Source organism: Coregonus clupeaformis, chromosome 14, assembly GCF_020615455.1.
Source record: "Coregonus clupeaformis isolate EN_2021a chromosome 14, ASM2061545v1, whole genome shotgun sequence".
NCBI lineage: Eukaryota > Metazoa > Chordata > Actinopteri > Salmoniformes > Salmonidae > Coregonus > Coregonus clupeaformis.
The window spans coordinates 4545003-4563711 of NC_059205.1; the positions used below are offsets into that span (position 1 = coordinate 4545003).

The 18709-nt window shown below is 43.6% G+C and overlaps 1 protein-coding gene across 1 annotated transcript in view; it reads left to right on the forward strand.

Moving 5' to 3' along the window:
* The first annotated feature begins 623 nt into the window (after positions 1 to 623).
* The window catches only part of LOC121581639 (probable G-protein coupled receptor 158), a 100404-nt gene continuing 82318 nt past the window's right edge, over positions 624 to 18709 (forward strand). Inside the window, exons 1-2 of the mRNA XM_045224630.1 lie at positions 624 to 1979; positions 6848 to 6953. Of these exons, the coding sequence (XP_045080565.1) occupies positions 1087 to 1979; positions 6848 to 6953 (999 nt within the window). The 5' untranslated portion in view covers positions 624 to 1086. The remainder of the gene's footprint in view (positions 1980 to 6847; positions 6954 to 18709) is intronic.

Below are 18709 nucleotides of genomic sequence, written 5' to 3' on the forward strand. Positions count from 1 at the left end.
CACACCTTGTGCATGTAGGCTATAGAGCAAGCATGACACTACCACATTTAGCAGACGCTGCTATCCAGAGCAATTTACAGATTTTCATACTAGTCTCCCATGGGAATAGAACCCACAACCCTGGCGTCGCAAGCACCATGCTCTACCAACTGAGCTATAGGGGAACGCTCATTTGAAATCCATTGTACTCATGATTAAATAAAGATAGGCTATGTTAAAACTGTGGGAGATTAGGCTACTGGACAGTTATTATGGCAAATACAAAAAGAATAAGCACTATTCCATCACCTACAAAAGCCCAATTAAAACCTTTCACGTTTCACTTTAGCTGTCATGCATAAATCCGTCACCGTTCTTTCCCCTCCTCACGCGCTACTTTCAGCACCCCGCAGCTCGTTCCACCCATATTATCCCACCTCTCAAAGACGATTGGCAGCAATAGCAGCCACACGCGTGTCTACGGCTGCGTTCACACAGGCAGCCCAATTCTGATATTTTTCCACTAATTGGTCTTTTGACCAATCACATCAGATCTTTTCACAGCAGATCTTTTTCAGAGCTGATCTGATTGGTCAAAAGACAATTAGTGGTAAGAAATATCAGAATTGGGCTGCCTGTCTAAACGCAGCCTAAGACACTTGTGGTTCCCTAAACCATATTGGGAGGGATAGGATTTTTAAAGCAATTTGCTCCAGCCTCCCCTCTGTTTTCACTCTAATTCTACAGCCTGCTCTAGGAGGATTGAAATTGGCGGCTTGAGTGTTAACTCGCCCATGTAAAGCGACCACGGGAGCTCACCGCTGCAATAACTAAACCTGTCTTGGCAGTAAGAGGATTGGTTGACTGTAAAAACATCTGCCTGACGCTCGGTTGAAGAGCGTGAACGGCGGTTGAGGAAACAAGTAAAGTCCAGCGTCTCACGATCACCGACGAGCATATGAGCAAGTAGCCTACAGCTTTTGATAGTATCGTTTAATGGCACTTTACGGTATTGAATAGGGATGATACTAATTAATCTCCTAGTAGGTGTCCATTTGCCTATCAATTTAGTCATTGCGCGCAAGTGGTTGGTTTCGGTTATGCTCAATGGAGAGCAAACGGATTCTTCACTTTGTCGGTAAAAGCAGTCACGGTATGGCTTTTTTCCTTATTCACCTGCTTTTGCAAATGGGATTCGTTTTCGGATCTAATTATGGGTATGTGGAATGGTCGGATAACGACAAAGAAGCTGAAATACGATCGAAGGACCCCACTATTTACAGCACTCAAAATACTTATTACCCAGGACCCGCAACGGAGCGCACCGTGGTGGCGCACAAAATCGAAGAGGACCTGCCTAGGGTGGTGACAGCTTTCCTGCACACGGGAGACTCATCGGCTCTTGAACAAGTCAACTGTTCTCGGAGGTATGAGTTGAGTAGCCTCCGCGGTGGAACCAATGTGGCCTCATACTATTTTCTCCATAGCGTGCTGGACACTATGGCGCACGCGACCAACTTTCTGAACATGATTTTACAAGCTAACAGGTCGCGAGAGCACAGCCTTCGGAGGGATATTCACTGGTACCACGCTCTGGTTCGGAGTATTCTCGAGGGGGACCCCAAAATTCACAGGGCAGTGGTTGCATTCCATACTGATGCTCCGACGCCGGATCCTCACGTTTTCCTTCAAGCGACAAGAACTGAAGGGGAAGTGGTCCTCCAGGACCTTTCCAACTCCGCTCACCACCATCTCAAGAGCAGGAGCCCGGATTCTGAGTGGTTTAACGAGTTCAGGGACCGAAAGAAAACGTACATGCAGAGAAGGGCGTCGAGCCGAGACCCTGTAGCCACTCAAAATGGCTACATTCTCGACAAAAGTCAAATCAAGTGGTCTGCGCCTTACCTGGAATGCGAGCATGGGAATTTCGTACCACACTGGCTACTCACCTTGTCTGCAGGGTTCTATGGGTTGAAGATAAATTCCGCGCCCGAGTTCAGGTGAGTAGCCTAGACTATGGGGACCTGGCTGTGACTCATGACTGTTTGTTTGAAAGGAACACTATTGGTTTACATTTGCCACGTTTATCGAATCAAACATTTTATTGTAGGCCTAATCTCAGTTGTTCAGATCCAGAAGGGACAGCGTTGCCGTCCTGGCAGTGCACTCCCCGCGCTTTGAAGCAGGCCAGGTGCATGGAAAAGGCCCCAAATAAATCCTCTCGACACAAACAGTAGGATAAAGCTGCTTCCCCAGAGCAAAGTTGTATAGTTTACCGTACTGTATTTTAATCTACATAAGTGACTTTCGACCCATCCTCTATTCGGATGCGTATGGATAGTTTGCACAGACTTAGCTGGCTAAACTCAACTCCATTCTGAAGGAAGTTTCTGATGAGCAGAGACCAGACTTTGTGGAATTTAGCTCCGACTACATCGATTCGCCCAAGGTCAATACTTTATTATGAAATGCTTACCTTGTAGGCTACCTATGTTAGTCCTCTGTAGTTGCGTGCCTTTCTTTTTTTTTTGCTGAAATCCATACTTTTTCAAAAAACGTTAATCAAATAGGTACAACCACCGGCTATTTGCTCATTGACATTGTAGATGTTCTAAGATGGCAACTCAGTGCAAATGCGCATGGAGCCTACCAATTCTCAACAATGGAGGAAACAGTCGATGGTTGTATTTGATTTAACCTTTTATTTAAAAAAAGACTGTCTATGATTAACCAACAATGATGTCCATCAAAAACAGCTCATGTGTATTGTATTCACACTGTAGGCCTCTACACTTCCTTTTTGAGGAATGTGTTTGCTGTAAAAAATAAAATAAAGTTAGACCCCTTTGACTGCATGGTTGCTGTGTTTTTGTGCAGCTGGTGTTTGTGTAAGTAGGTGGGTGTATTAGAAAATACAAAAAAAGATGTCATATTTCAAGGCTCCAGTTCAAGTGTGTATACAAAAAATCTATTTTGTCATGAATGAATTATAAAAGACCACTTTGAATTTCAAGTGCACTTTACTCCCACTTAAATTTGAGTGCTGTGTCTACACAATAATTCCAGCATGTTAGTTTTGTCACCAAGCTTTATTTGTTTAGGCAGGACTACACACTGTAAGATGATCTCGAAGCGGTTGCCTGAGCTGATCGAAAAACAATTCCCAAGCCCATATCATTAAACCAGGGGGGGCTCTGTTATGGAGTGCTGCAGGCACAGCAACGTTTAGTTCTAACCAAGCACCACAACTGACCACTAATTCACCTCACCAACTCAGTGATTGGCTACATTTCCCAGGTATTCCATGTCCAGGGTTGCCCACACCTGCTCTGTGCCCTTATTGAAACCTCTTAACCGATCTGAAAGGTTTTGCTAGGTCTCTACAATGGGGTAAGATCTTCCATGGTGCTTGATCACACCTACCAAGTCAAGTTTAGATCTGCGATGGAAGGGGATCAACAAAGGCCCATCTGTAGGTCATTTGGCATTGGGCAGCAGCAGCCTGAAAATACAAAGACCCCTGCTGTTGCAGACAGCTACTGTACGGTTCCGGCTTAGCAAATAATCACAGCTATCAACCCTTTTTTTTCTACTTGCATTTGGTATTTGATGTGTGTATTTCTGTAATTGCTGTAATTCAGGGCTCATCTGTAAAACAGACCTTGGTCTCTGTATGACACCCTGATAAAATTAAAGGTTCAATCACAAATAATCAAATCCAGGTCATGCATGGAGATAGGCATTATCGACCTTGGAGCTGCTTTTGAAACATTCGGATTTCAAGTCCGATATACTTTATTTTGTAAAGTTCACTTTGCTCTCTGACAGCCATTGTATGAGGACATTGGTATTAAGCCATCAGTGAGATGACCTTTAATTGGCTGCAAAATTAACTGCTTCTACCTTTTTTTTTTAAAGAGCTGGTTCCTGTTCAGAATTTCAGAATGTCCTGAGGGCGCATTAAAACTCATTTGACATTCCCACAAATGGATGTGACATAGTCGTCTAGTGATTAGCAGCAGCATGGCTTTTAGAATAGGCCTGTGGATTCAGGGTCACAACTACAGTCTAAGAGAATCCCTCTGCACAGTCTCTCTCTCTTCCTTTTTTCTGAGAGTTTGTTGGCCAAATCTCTCGATGTACATCCCAAGCAATATATTCACCCCAAGGTTAAAATAAACAAAGACAGACCTTTTTTTTTGTTTTTGTAAACCTAATCAAAATGTAAGTGATTCCAGTGGGCTTTTGTGGAGGATTTGCAGAATGAGAGCATTGGCTTTGAGCTTGACGTAATGGTCCATGTGTCCTCAGGCATCTCCTTTCCTTCTAGCTGGATACAGGTTAATAGAAAAACAGCCATTTTGTGGGATATTTGGTTTGAGGCCATTATCATGAACTGTCTGTTAAGCCTATAACATATTGGTAGAGAGATCATCTAGTATAATGGCTGTTTGGTAATGGATTTGTTTGGATTAGACTGGTTATATTTACATTTTAGTCATTTAGCAGACGCTCTTATCCAGAGCGACTTACAGGAGCAATTAGGGTTAAGTGCCTTGCTCAAGGGCACATCAACAGATTTTTCACCTAGTCGGCTCGGGGAATAGAACCAGCGACCTTTCGGTTACTGGCACAACGCTCTTAACCACTAAGCTACCTGCCGCCCCAATTACAATGGTTAGGCTATATGTTATGGCCGTATTTTTTTGTTTTGAGCTGAGGATTTAGCTTATCAACACTTTGTCTTTCACAGTTACACATTCTTCCTCTCCCCTCTGTTCTCGATAGAGGATTTAGCTTATCAACACTTTCTGTTGTATTCTTGCGCCTGGGGAAAGATGGCATGAGCCTCAGCCTTTTCTCTTCATTGGTGTTTGTTCCAGTTCCCATCAGACACATGGAGCTAATGGGTGTTAGGGTCCTCTCGAGAACCTGCCCTGGGCCTGATATATATATATATATATGTGTGTGTGAGAGAGAGAGAGAGATATGTGGGACGGTGTGAAAGTGGGAGATAGTGTTTGATCGCGTAAGAAAGACTGAAAGGTGTCCAGACACAGAGATCAGGAGGATTCATGGCAAACTGAAAAAAGGTGCAGAAAGAAAGGTGGAGAAAAGGCAATAGAAAGAAACAGACTGAATAAAGACTGACCTGGGGCCTGTGGATAGAGAACACCTGATGTCAGCCAGGGACCTAGGCCTACATACTGATACAACAGTAGACTAGTGATTTCAGCTTTGTTGGCTCATCTAGCATTCAGTTTTACTATCGTTGCATTCCTGGGTCCGTATGCGTGATCTAGGATCCGCCTGTCCCAACTATCCAGCTGTCTGAATGCGAACTGTGGATATGTGAAGGTTCTTTGGATGCAAGCCATCGCAGTAGCCTAATGCAGGGGTTCACAAACGTTTTCCTGCAATTCTACACATTTTGTCATGGGGTGCAATTTTTTTTTTGCAGTTTTAAAGCTCATTTTCTTGCAATTCTATACATTTTGCCATGTCTAATGTGTATACTTGTGATATTTAAGTGACAAAAATTACAACAATATCTATGGGCAAAAAAAATGAAATAAAAAAACATTAGCTGACATGGGCTAGTTGATCTGGACATTTCTGACAAGTTATAAATATATCTCTAAGGTCTGCAATGACTGACATGATGAGGAAAACTGATGATGCTCTACCCAATTTAGAAATTGCACCTTGTGCATTCTACTATTACAACTTTCAACAGTAAGTTGAAAGCCGGACTGAGTTCCTTTTTTTGGGAACCACTGGCCTAATGAATCAATGCATTAGCCTAATGAATCAATGCAGTAGCCTAATGAATCAATGCATTAGCCTAATGAATCAATGCAGTAGCCTAATGAACCAATGCAGTAGACTAATGAACCAATGCAGTAGCCTAATGAACCAATGCAGTAGCCTAATGAATCAATGCAGTAGCCTAATGAATCAATGCAGTAGCCTAATGAACCAATGCAGTAGCCTAATGAATCAATGCAGTAGCCTAATGAACCAATGCAGTAGACTAATGAACCAATGCAGTAGACTAATGAACCAATGCAGTAGCCTAATGAATCAATGCAGTAGCCTAATGAATCAATGCAGTAGCCTAATGAATCAATGCAGTAGCCTAATGAACCAATGCAGTAGCCTAATGAACCAATGCAGTAGCCTAATGAACCAATGCAGTAGCCTAATGAACCAATGCATTAGCCTAATGAACCAATGCAGTAGCCTAATGAACCAATGCAGTAGCCTAATGAACCAATGCAGTAGCCTAATGAACCAATGCATTAGCCTAATGAACCAATGCAGTAGCCTAACGAACCATGTGCCAGTAGAAATGCAGCATGTGTACACTGCAGTATAGTCCCCCAGAGGTAAACAGAATCAAGCAGGCATTGGTCTATTGATTTACTGTCAGCGATAAGCTATTCATGTTATGGTTACAATAAACATGATGTTCAGAGCTGGATTCCACATGGCTCGGCTGCTTCTCTCATCAGGGCATATAAAAAATAAAATGATCATTCAACATAACATGAACACATTAACGTTATACACAGGACATTGTTTTTTTGTTGCAATTGACATGAAATTGGAATAAATACTCTCATTGAGTGGCATTTGATGCTCATACCAGTTTTTGCCTGGAATAGTTTATTTCCCTCAAGAATAGTTCATCTGTAGGCATTCGACCAAAGTCGAGACCCTGTTATGATGAGGTCACAATGGATTGCAACCTCTACCCTTCTATCTTACACTAAAAGAGACGTCTGAGTTTAAGCTAACTGCTCTCTCTAACCTCTCTCCACACCCCCAACCAACCCTCTCTGTCTCTCTGTCTCTCCTATTACAGGGGTGTGGTTCGAGTGGACGTCAACCTACAGGATGTGGACATTGACCAGTGCTCCAGCAGTGGCTGGTTTGCTGGGACTCACCGCTGTAACCTGACCAGCATGGATGTGAGTCGACTTCTCTGATCCTTTTATTCATCCATTCATCCGTCCAACTTTCCATCCCTCCCTTCGTCCATCCATCCCTTCGTCCATCTATTCCTCCATCCCTTCGTCCATCCATTCCTCCATCCCTTCGTTCATCCATCCGTTCCTCCATACATCCATCCGTTCATCCATTCCTCCATCTTTCCATCCAGCAGCCCTTCCACAAATGTTTTGCTGACAAAACAATCATACAGTACATAAAAATGCAGTGCATAAAGCCTTTAGTAAGAATGCAGGACATAAAGCCTTTAAGAATGCAGGGCGTAAAGCCTTTAGTAAGAATGTAATGCATAAAACCTTTAGTAAGAATGCAGTGCATAAAGCCTTTAGTAAGAATGCAGTGCATAAAGCCTTTAGTAAGAATGCAGTGCATAAAGCCTTTAAAAATGCAGTGCATAAAGCCTTTAGTAAGAATGCAGTGCATAAATCCTTTAGTAAGAATGCAGTGCATAAATCCTTTAGTAAGAATGCAGTGCATAAATCCTTTAGTAAGAATGCAGTGCATAAAGCCTTTAGTAAGAATGCAGGACATAAAGCCTTTAAGAATGAAGTGCGTAAAGCCTTTAGTAAGAATGCAGTGCATAAAACCTTTAGTAAGAATGCAGTGCATAAAGCCTTTAGTAAGAATGCAGTGCATAAAGCCTTTAGTAAGAATGCAGTGCATAAAGCCTTTAGTAAGAATGCAGTGCATAAAGCCTTTAGTAAGAATGCAGGACATAAAGCCTTTAGTAAGAATGCAGGACATAAAGCCTTTAAGAATGCAATGCATAAAGCCTTTAGTAAGAATGCAGTGCATAAAGCCTTTAGTAAGAATGCAGGACATAAAGCCTTTAGTAAGAATGCAGTGCATAAAGCCTTTAGTAAGAATGCAGTGCATAAAGCCTTTAGTAAGAATGCAGGACATAAAGCCTTTAGTAAGAATGCAGTGCATAAAGCCTTTAGTAAGAATGCAGTGCATAAAGCCTTTAGTAAGAATGCAGTGCATAAAGCCTTTAGTAAGAATGCAGTGCATAAATCCTTTAGTAAGAATGCAGTGCATAAAGCCTTTAGTAAGAATGCAGTGCATAAAGCCTTTAGTAAGAATGCAGTGCATAAAGCCTTTAGTAAGAATGCAGTGCATAAAGCCTTTAGTAAGAATGCAGTGCATAAAGCCTTTAGTAAGAATGCAGTGCATAAAGCCTTTAGTAAGAATGCAGGGCATAAAGCCTTTAGTAAGAATGCAGTGCATAAAGCCTTTATTGAGAATGCAGTGCATAAAGCCTTTAAGAATGCAGGACATAAAGCCTTTAGTAAGAATGCAGTGCATAAAGCCTTTAAGAATGCAGGACATAAAGCCTTTAGTAAGAATGCAGGACATAAAGCCTTTAGTAAGAATGCAGTGCATAAAGCCTTTAGTAAGAATGCAGGACATAAAGCCTTTAGTAAAAATGCAGTGCATAAAGCCTTTAGTAAGAATGCAGGGCGTAAAGCCTTTAAGAATGCAGTGCATAAAGCCTTTATTGAGAATGCAGTGCATAAAGCCTTTAGTAAGAATGCAGGACATAAAGCCTTTAACAATGCAGTGCATAAAGCCTTTAGTAAGAATGCAGGGTATAGCTTCTTTGCAAGCAATATGTATGTCCCTCTGAATGTAATTGGTAATGCCTATGAAAATGAAGAGTACTTGGCAAGATAACACACATCCAAGATGTGTACTGCTACTGGGAGAATCAATGAAGGCATGAGAACAACAATAATCCTGTTCTTAGTATTGCTGCTCCCCAAACGGAATCTATTGTCTTGGCGTGAAGTTAACGGTTGACATGTTGTTTGTCTCTATGGAGACAGTAAATCACTCTGGGGAGCAGAGTGCGGGTTCGTCTTTGTTCTTATGTAAAGAATAGCAAGATTAACAGAATTCTGTAGCAATATTTGCATTGAATATGGGATGCTGTATATAATAGACCTTTTTCTTGTAGCTGCGCATTGTTCACGGCTTAATACGGAGTAACTTACTCAGGAAGTGGAACACAGAGGTTTTAACCAGTGTTTCTAGTGACTGGCACCAGGGGGACATAATGTTTGATCACCCTCAGAGTGCAGGCTATCGACTAAACCACCCGTCTTCTGAGTCGTTGATGATGTTAAGTGTGTGTGTACTGCGTTTGAAGTGTGTGTCAAATGTCTGTGATGTGTAATGTGTTGCAGCTCAATTCAGTGGTGGGGTCAGGCTTGTTGTGCAGGCTTGTTGTTCAGACTTGTTGTTCGGGCTTGCTGTTCAGGTTTGCATGGCACTGGCTATATGATGTATTATAAATGCAGTGTAATGGATTGCAGCAAGAACACTGAATTATTGACCATACTCGTTGTCTGGGTGCTCCCCCTCCTAGGCTTTTCCTCTCTTCTGGGAGTTCTACTGAAGGAACATACCAAGGTTCCATGTATCCCAGTTCTACTGAAGGAACATACCAAGGTTCCATGTATCTCAGTTCTACTGAAGGAACATACCAAGGTTCCATGTATCCCAGTTTTACTGAAGGAACATACCAAGGTTCCATGTATCCCAGTTCTACTGAAGGAACATACCAAGGTTCCATGTATCCCAGTTCTACTGAAGGAACATACCAAGGTTCCATGTATCCCAGTTCTACTGAAGGAACATACCAAGGTTCCGTGTATCTCAGTTCTACTGAAGGAACATACCAAGGTTCCGTGTATCCCAGTTCTACTGAAGGAACATACCAAGGTTCCGTGTATCCCAGTTCTACTGAAGGAACATACCAAGGTTCCGTGTATCCCAGTTCTACTGAAGGAACATACCAAGGTTCCGTGTATCCCAGTTCTACTGAAGGAACATACCAAGGTTCCGTGTATCCCAGTTCTACTGAAGGAACATACCAAGGTTCCATGTATTCCAGTTCTACTGAAGGAACATACCAAGGTTCAGCGTATCCCAGTTCTACTGAAGGAACATACCAAGGTTCCATGTATCCCAGTTCTACTGAAGGAACATACCAAGGTTCCATGTATCCCAGTTCTACTGAAGGAACATACCAAGGTTCCATGTATCCCAGTAACCTGCCAGGATGTGTTCTATTGTTAGATTCTCGCATGTTCTGAGAGTTAAGTTGTGTTTGATGTGTGTGTGCGTGTGCGAGCAATTCTAATCTTGTCATTTCAGATGAGTAGGACAAGAACGTTATGACGGGTTGATATTTTCTAAACAACATTTCAGAGCACATTGGACTTTGTCCTCCATTGACTTTGGATGGGCTGTGTTTTGGCTTAACAGCAGCCAGTTAGTGGATGTCATCTCCTATCAGTCTGTTCTCTGTCCCAACAGAGATGTTAACAATGTTAACTGACAGAGGCTGCACATTAGAGGCTGCTGCTGCCTATTGAAATCACTGGCCACTTTAAGAAATGGAACACTAGTCACTGTAATCATGTTTACATATCTTGCACTACTCATCTCATATGTATATACTGCATTCTATTCTATAATATTCTACTGTATCTTAGTCCATGCCGCTCTGTCATTGCTTGTCCGTATATGTATATATTCTTAAATTCCATTCCTTACTAGATTTGTGTGTATTGGGTATATGTTGTGAAATTGTTAGATATTACTTGTTAGATATTACTGCACTGTCGGAGCTAGAAGCACAAGCATTTCGCTACACCCGCAGTAACATCTGCTAAACACGTGTATGTGACAAATAAAATTTGATTTGATTTAGAAGCTTGCATAAGGGTAGGGGACTGGGGGTCCAAGCATTGAGAAGCCTAATGAGTAGCTCCAGTGATTAGCCTCATTGAGAAGCCTAATGAGTAACTCCAGTGATTAGCCTCATTGAGAAGCCTAATGAGTAACTCCAGTGATTAGCCTCATTGAGAAGCCTAATGAGTAACTCCAGTGATTAGCCTCATTGAGAAGCTTAATGAGTAACTCCAGTGATTAGCCTCATTGAGAAGCTTAATGAGTAACTCCAGTGATTAGCCTCATTGAGAAGCTTAATGAGTAACTCCAGTGATTAGCCTCATTGAGAAGCCTAATGAGTAACTCCAGTGATTAGCCTCATTGAGAAGCCTAATGAGTAACTCCAGTGATTAGCCTCATTGAGAAGCTTAATGAGTAACTCCAGTGATTAGCCTCATTGAGAAGCTTAATGAGTAACTCCAGTGATTAGCCTCATTGAGAAGCTTAATGAGTAACTCCAGTGATTAGCCTCATTGAGAAGCTTAATGAGTAACTCCAGTGATTAGCCTCATTGAGAAGCCTAATGAGTAACTCCAGTGATTAGCCTCATTGAGAAGCCTAATGAGTAACTCCAGTGATTAGCCTCATTGAGAAGCCTAATGAGTAACTCCAGTGATTAGCCTCATTGAGAAGCCTAATGAGTAACTCCAGTGATTAGCCTCATTGAGAAGCCTAATGAGTAACTCCAGTGATTAGCCTCATTGAGAAGCCTAATGAGTAACTCCAGTGATTAGCCTCATTGAGTTGCCTAATGAGTAACTCCAGTAATTAGCCTCATTGAGAAGCTTAATGAGTAACTCCAGTGATTAGCCTCATTGAGAAGCTTAATGAGTAACTCCAGTGATTAGCCTCATTGGGAAGCTTAATGAGCAACTCCAGTGATTAGCCTCATTGAGAAGCTTAATGAGTAACTCCAGTGATTAGCCTCATTGAGAAGCCTAATGAGTAGCTCCAGTGATTAGCCTCATTGAGTAGCCTAATGAGTAGCTCCAGTGATTAGCCTCATTGAGTAGCCTAATGAGTAGCTCCAGTGATTAGCCTCATTGAGTAGCCTAATGAGTAGCTCCAGTGATTAGCCTCATTGAGTAGCCTACTACTCACCAATAGAATCCAAACAATAACTTAAAGCCCATCAGGAAAGCAGTTGTATTAACATAACTATTCATCAATCGCTGAATGAACAAATTAATACTTAAGTAAATAAATAATTCATGCATCAGTATTTCTAATTATACTTTTTTGGGTTAATGGCATACATTTTAGTTAAATTAATACGATAGTCAAGTTTGGGGGTTGCTTAATGTTGTTAGTTGGGAGTTGAGTCTTACTGGCTCGTCACACTGTAGTGGAGCGCTGATGGATTTGACAAGTCACGCTCTATCATCATCCAACATGAATTTCCTTGCTCTGTATATTTGGATTGAATCGATCAATAAACCAATCAATTCATCAAATGTAGTTAGTATTTTTAATAGATAGCTACACGTCACAAAGAGAACATACGGGGAACCTATAAGCATAGCTACACATCACAGTAAATGGGCACCTGCAAACCATTTCTCAAGCACATATTTCACTCTGTGGAGCGCTGAAAAAGACCCATAGCTATTCCGAATGCTCGGCCTCCTTCTCTTTTGAAGTACATCGATGAGTCACCACAGCGTTTGTCTTCAGTGGGCTGGAATCCATGGTTACGGAGCTCCAGATGATTGTCATCTCACATCGAGTCAAGTCTTAATCATGCCTGGCGATCTCTTATGAGCTCCTTTTTGAAAGAGGGAAAGAGTCATTACAGTAGCGATCGATATGGAGCCGTATGAATCAGTCAGGTACCTGTAATTATAAGTCACATTAGTGTTCCCCTTGGCATTGTTTAGGCAGGGCACCCTACCACAGGGCCTTGGTGTTGGCACCCTACCACAGGGCCTTGGTGTTGGCACCCTACCACAGGGCCTTGGTGTTGGCACCCTACCACAGGGCCTTGGTGTTGGCACCCTACCACAGGGCCTTGGTGTTGGCACCCTACCACAGGGCCTTGGTGTTGGCACCCTACCACAGGGCCTTGGTGTTGGCACCCTACCACAGGGCCTTGGTGTTGGCACCCTACCACAGGGCCTTGGTGTTGGCACCCTACCACAGGGCCTTGGTGTTGGCACCCTACCACAGGGCCTTGGTGTTGGCACCCTACCACAGGGCCTTGGTGTTGGCACCCTTCCACAGGGCCTTGGTGTTGGCACCCTACCACGGGGCCTTGGTGTTGGCACCCTACCACAGGGCCTTGGTGTTGGCACCCTACCACAGGGCCTTGGTGTTGGCACCCTACCACAGGGCCTTGGTGTTGGCACCCTACCACAGGGCCTTGGTGTTGGCACCCTACCACAGGGCCTTGGTGTTGGCACCCTACCACAGGGCCTTGGTGTTGGCACCCTTCCACAGGGCCTTGGTGTTGGCACCCTACCACAGGGCCTTGGTGTTGGCACCCTACCACAGGGCCTTGGTGTTGGCACCCTACCACAGGGCCTTGGTGTTGGCACCCTACCACAGGGCCTTGGTGTTGGCACCCTTCCACAGGGCCTTGGTGTTGGCACCCTACCACGGGGCCTTGGTGTTGGCACCCTACCACAGGGCCTTGGTGTTGGCACCCTACCACAGGGCCTTGGTGTTGGCACCCTACCACAGGGCCTTGGTGTTGGCACCCTACCACAGGGCCTTGGTGTTGGCACCCTACCACGGGGCCTTGGTGTTGGCACCCTACCACAGGGCCTTGGTGTTGGCACCCTTCCACAGGGCCTTGGTGTTGGCACCCTACCACAGGGCCTTGGTGTTGGCACCCTACCACAGGGCCTTGGTGTTGGCACCCTACCACAGGGCCTTGGTGTTGGCACCCTACCACGGGGCCTTGGTGTTGGCACCCTACCACAGGGCCTTGGTGTTGGCACCCTACCACAGGGCCTTGGTGTTGGCACCCTACCACAGGGCCTTGGTGTTGGCACCCTACCACAGGGCCTTGGTGTTGGCACCCTTCCACAGGGCCTTGGTGTTGGCACCCTACCACAGGGCCTTGGTGTTGGCACCCTACCACAGGGCCTTGGTGTTGGCACCCTACCACAAGGCCTTGGTGTTGATTTTGGGGTGTTTTGTGCTTTAGCTGGAAACACAATCACATAGGTGATATCAATAAGCCTATGTCAAGGCCAAAACATGAACTGGTTTAAATGTATCTGTTTTAGCTTCCTCCTTCCCTGTCCGTTTCACTTACTTGTTCTCTCTTCTTCTCTACTTCCTATTCAGCATCTCAAAGTGCCAATCCCTATTAATCTCTACTAATTGGCCCAATCTCCACTCTCTGTTATCCTAGTGGGCAACATGTGCCACATGGTGTAATTATCTGGTTGCAAACTGGCTGTCTGGTTGAGAAGACATCATGTAACCAGATTATGACCAATTGGTCTCTGTTACAACCAAGTAAAGACATATTTGTCATGACAAGATCAAGAAATCATGGGAAAGAAGTAAAACATTTTTTAACAAAACTTACCTATACAGCCAGTATACAGCCTGGCCTCATGACGTTGTTGCAACCAGTTTTGACCAATGTAATATTATTATCACACCAACGTGTTTGTTGAAAAGCTATGAAAAGCTTATGCAGGGCGCATCAAGTCCCCGAAGACTACAAAGACCTCCCCAAGACACCCCCCTTAGGAGACCCCATCAAGCGCTCCCCAAGACACCCCCCTTAGGAGACCCCATCAAGACCTCCCCAAGACACTTCCCTTAGGAGACCCCATCAAGACCTCCCCAAGACACCTCCCTTAGGAGACTCCATCAAGACCTCCCCAAGACATCTCCCTTAGGATACCCCATCAAGACCTCCCCAAGACACCTCCCTTAGGAGACCCCATCAAGACCTCCCCAAGACACCTCCCTTAGGAGACCCCATCGAGACCTCCCCAAGACACCTCCCTTAGAAAAGCAATATGCTGCTCCATCCCTGTCGCAGGGGGAGCTGTCGCACATCATCGTGGCCCGACAAAAACCAAAATCATCCCTGCACACGAGATACAACTTTGTGGCAACTATTTAATGGATAGGCAAAGCGGGCTCAGTAGTTTCATTCCCCCGTTTGCCCTTTCGCTTTTCTTAAAGTCTTGCTTTTAATTCATCTATACATTACCTAGCAAGCAAAACTGGTTGCAATGATGTGTTTATCGGGTTGTAATCTGGTTGTCTGATCACAATATGAAGTCTTTTTCCCGTGACGTGTAGTTTACAACCAGAAAACGATGTCATGACGACATGTGCCAAATGTTCCCCCTAGGGTCGCTCTCATTTGGACGTCTTTCTGTGTTTACTTGTTGTTCCATCCATGCCTCTACTACTGCATGCAGAGGAGCTGGCCTTTTCTCATTGGCCCAGCCAGATACAGGGAGCCTGCATGGGAAGCAAGGGTTGGAACCGGGTCAGGGAACAGAACCGAAAACCCGGAGAATAACAACATTATTTGAGTAACAGAAATTCGAACCGAAAACTAAAGTGATCTATGCTGTTCCGGAACAGAACCGTTATTTTAAAAGCGTGGGAACCGGTTAATAACGTTATTTTACGTTCCAGGCCCACACAAATCACAACAAAGCGCCTATGCAAAGCCCTCACGTTGTCACTCAGAAACTTATTCTAGCGTCTGCCTGCCAGCGGGAAATCTTTGCCAGTGGGTGTGCTTGTGTGTAGGCTACCTGCCCCTCCCCTCTGAAGCATAGGTTACTGTAGCCTACTGACAACGTTACAAGCTTAATTCAGAAATTAGGGAGGGATGTTTAATTAGAGAAAAATGCATAGACTTTTCAATGCTAGTTAAGGATACTATAGTTATCAAGTTTCACATTGGAATTATTAACAACAGTAAGGTAAGACGTGTTGTTAATTCTAGTGCTGCTCTGCACACCCAAGCTTGTTAGCTAGCTAGCTAGCCAGCTAACGTTTGCTCTGGTCCAAAGTTAAACCAATTTGGAAGTTCAAAGACATTGAATGTGCCTCCATAAAAGCCGCTCCTCCGTAGGTATAATTCTGTGGGCCTAATTCAGATAATGCATGTCATAACAAGATGCCCAGCTCTTCAAGGTAAGCTTCCTCCATCTTCTCTCGCGCTCTCCTCGCCCTTAACATGTCCGTTGCATCTTGCGCCTTACACTGTGACTGGCAGCACGGTGTGTGTGTGTTTGTCTTTCATTATGATGAAACCATGCTGTTACGGCAAAATTAAATGTGCTCTTAACGACTTTCCTATAGATTAAATAGCTTACCCGCTCCACAGCAAGCTGCTCTATCCGCACTGATTGGTCAAGTAATTGAATGTTGAGCTAAATGTACAAAAAATTATATACAGCTGTGGAAATAATTAAGAGACCACTGCACATTTTTCTTAAATCAGCATCTCTACATGTATGAAAGCATTCCATTCCAGTGTCTATTGAATTCCAACACAGGCACACCTCATTCTACTGAATTAGGTACTGATTATGTGATTACATGAACCAAATCTTATTTAACAAGGAAAAATATCAAAACCGCTGCTGTGGTCATCACTATCCTCTTGCAATAGGACCAGCTGGATGGCAAAAACAGTGCTAATAGTACCTCAAAAGTAATATTAATCAAAAAATAACTATTGACCATGCCAAAAGAGTTGAAAAGGAAAGTTTTGAGTGAGGAAAAGAAGGGTTCAATTCTGGCTTTACTGGCAGAGGGATACAGTGAGCGTCAGGTTGCTTCCATCCTTAAAAGTTCAAAGACGGCGGTTCATAAGAACAAGGTCAAGCAGCAGACATTGGAGACAACAAAGCTACAGACCGCCAGAGGGCGAAAACAACTCTCTACTGACCGGGATGACCGCCAACTAATTCGAATGTCACTCAACAACCGTAGGATGACATCAAGTGACCTACAAAAAGAATGGCGAACGGCAGCTGGGGTGAAGTGCACGGCGAGGATGGTTCGAAACAGGCTCCTAGGGGCAGGGCTGAAGTCGTGCAAAGCTAGAAAAAAGGCCTTCATCAATGAGAAGCAAAGAAGAACCAGGCTGAGTTTTGCAAAAGGCCATAAGGATTGGACCGTAGAGGACTGGAGTAAGGTCATCTTCTCTGATGAGTCCAGTTTTCATCTTTGCCCAACACCTGGTCGTCTAATGGTTAGACGGAGACCTGGAGAGGCCTACAAGCCACAGTGTCTCGCACCCACTGTGAAATTTGGTGGAGGATCGGTGATGATCTGGGGGTGCTTCAGCAAGGCTGGAATCGGGCAGATTTGTCTTTGTGAAGGACACATGAATCAAGCTACGTACAAGGTTGTCCTGGAAGAAAACTTGCTTCCTTTTGCTCTGACATTGTTCCCCAAATCTGAGGATCGGTTTTTCCAGCAGGACAATGTGCCATGCCACACAGCCAGGTCAATCAAGGTGTGGATGGAGGACCACCAGATCAAGACCCTGTCATGGCCAGCCCAATCTCCAGACCTGAACCCCATTGAAAACTTCTGGAATGTGATCAAGAGGAATATGGATGGTCACAAGCCATCAAACAAAGCCGAGCTGCTTGAATTTTTGCACCAGGAGTGGCATAAAGTCACCCAACATCAATGTGAAAGACTGGTGGAGAGCATGCCAAGACGCATGAAAGCTGTGATTGAAAATGAGGGCTATTCCACCAAATATTGATTTCTGAACTCTTCCTAAGTTAAAACATTAATATTGTGTTGTTTAAAATTGTTTTATTTTTTGTTATTTTGACCAGTTGTCATTTTCTGCAAATAAATACTCAAAATGACAATATTTTTATTTGGAATTTGGGAGAAAAGTTTTCAGTAGTTTATAGAATAAAACAAAAATGTTATTTTTACCCAAACACATACCTATAAATAGTAAAACCAGAGAAACTGATAATTTTGCAGTGGTCTCTTAATTTTTTTCCGCAGCTGTATATTTCAGAGGTTTAAAAAGGCACAGAAAGGAATGATAAAAACCGGTAATTTTTTTGGTTCGAACCGGTTCACAACTTTATTTTGCTCGTCGGAACAGTGGAACAGAACAAAAAAAAGAATGGTTCTGTTCAGAACTAAACGATTAGAAAATAGTTTAGGTTCCAACCGCTAATAGGAAGTGCCTGTGTTGAAATCACCATGAATCAAACGCAACCCTTCATGCATTATGGATCCTCCGTTGTAGGGTAAGTATGTTACATAAGGACTGTAGCTTATGGAATTAGGGGGAGTTGAGAATGTTGTGAGTCTGTATTAGGTGTGTGTGTGTGTGTGTGCATGTGTGTGTTGTAATTTCCCTGCATATCCTCTGAAACGTGGCAATGGAGAGAAACAGCTTCAAAGGGTGTGCTTTGCTAATGAGTGTTAGCTGCTGTGACAACCAAGGAGGTTTGTCCTCCCTCGACTCTCCTCCGTTCCTTCCTCCCTCCATTCATCTGCGTTTCCCTCTCTCCCTCTCTCCCTCTCTCCATCTTCACGGAGGCACTGTACACTTCAGAGAAGCCCAGCGACGGAATCTTCAAATCATTTCCACATCCGTCAATACCTCTCTCACTTCTTCTCTCAATCTCCCGAGAGTCTCCCTCCATTTAAAAATGCAAGCTGCAGACAAGCGCATAAAGTGGTCACGTTAGTTGCCATGCCCATGATCACGTATAGCACTGTGCATGAACTCAATACATCTCTATTTTCCTCCACTGTTTTCCTCTGAACTCAAGTACATTTTGTTTACTCAATTTACTATGTAACTTTGAGTACTGCATGCCATCTTTTAGATACACGTGGTATACCTATGGTATGCCTCATCTTATGAGCAGCTTTTTAAGTTTATTTGGGCATCACTCAAACACACTCTTATCTCTGTAAGTACATGTATCTGCATACAGTGCTATATAATTAACGATACACGGTGCATATGGCATATCTTTTGCATAAAGCAAAACAT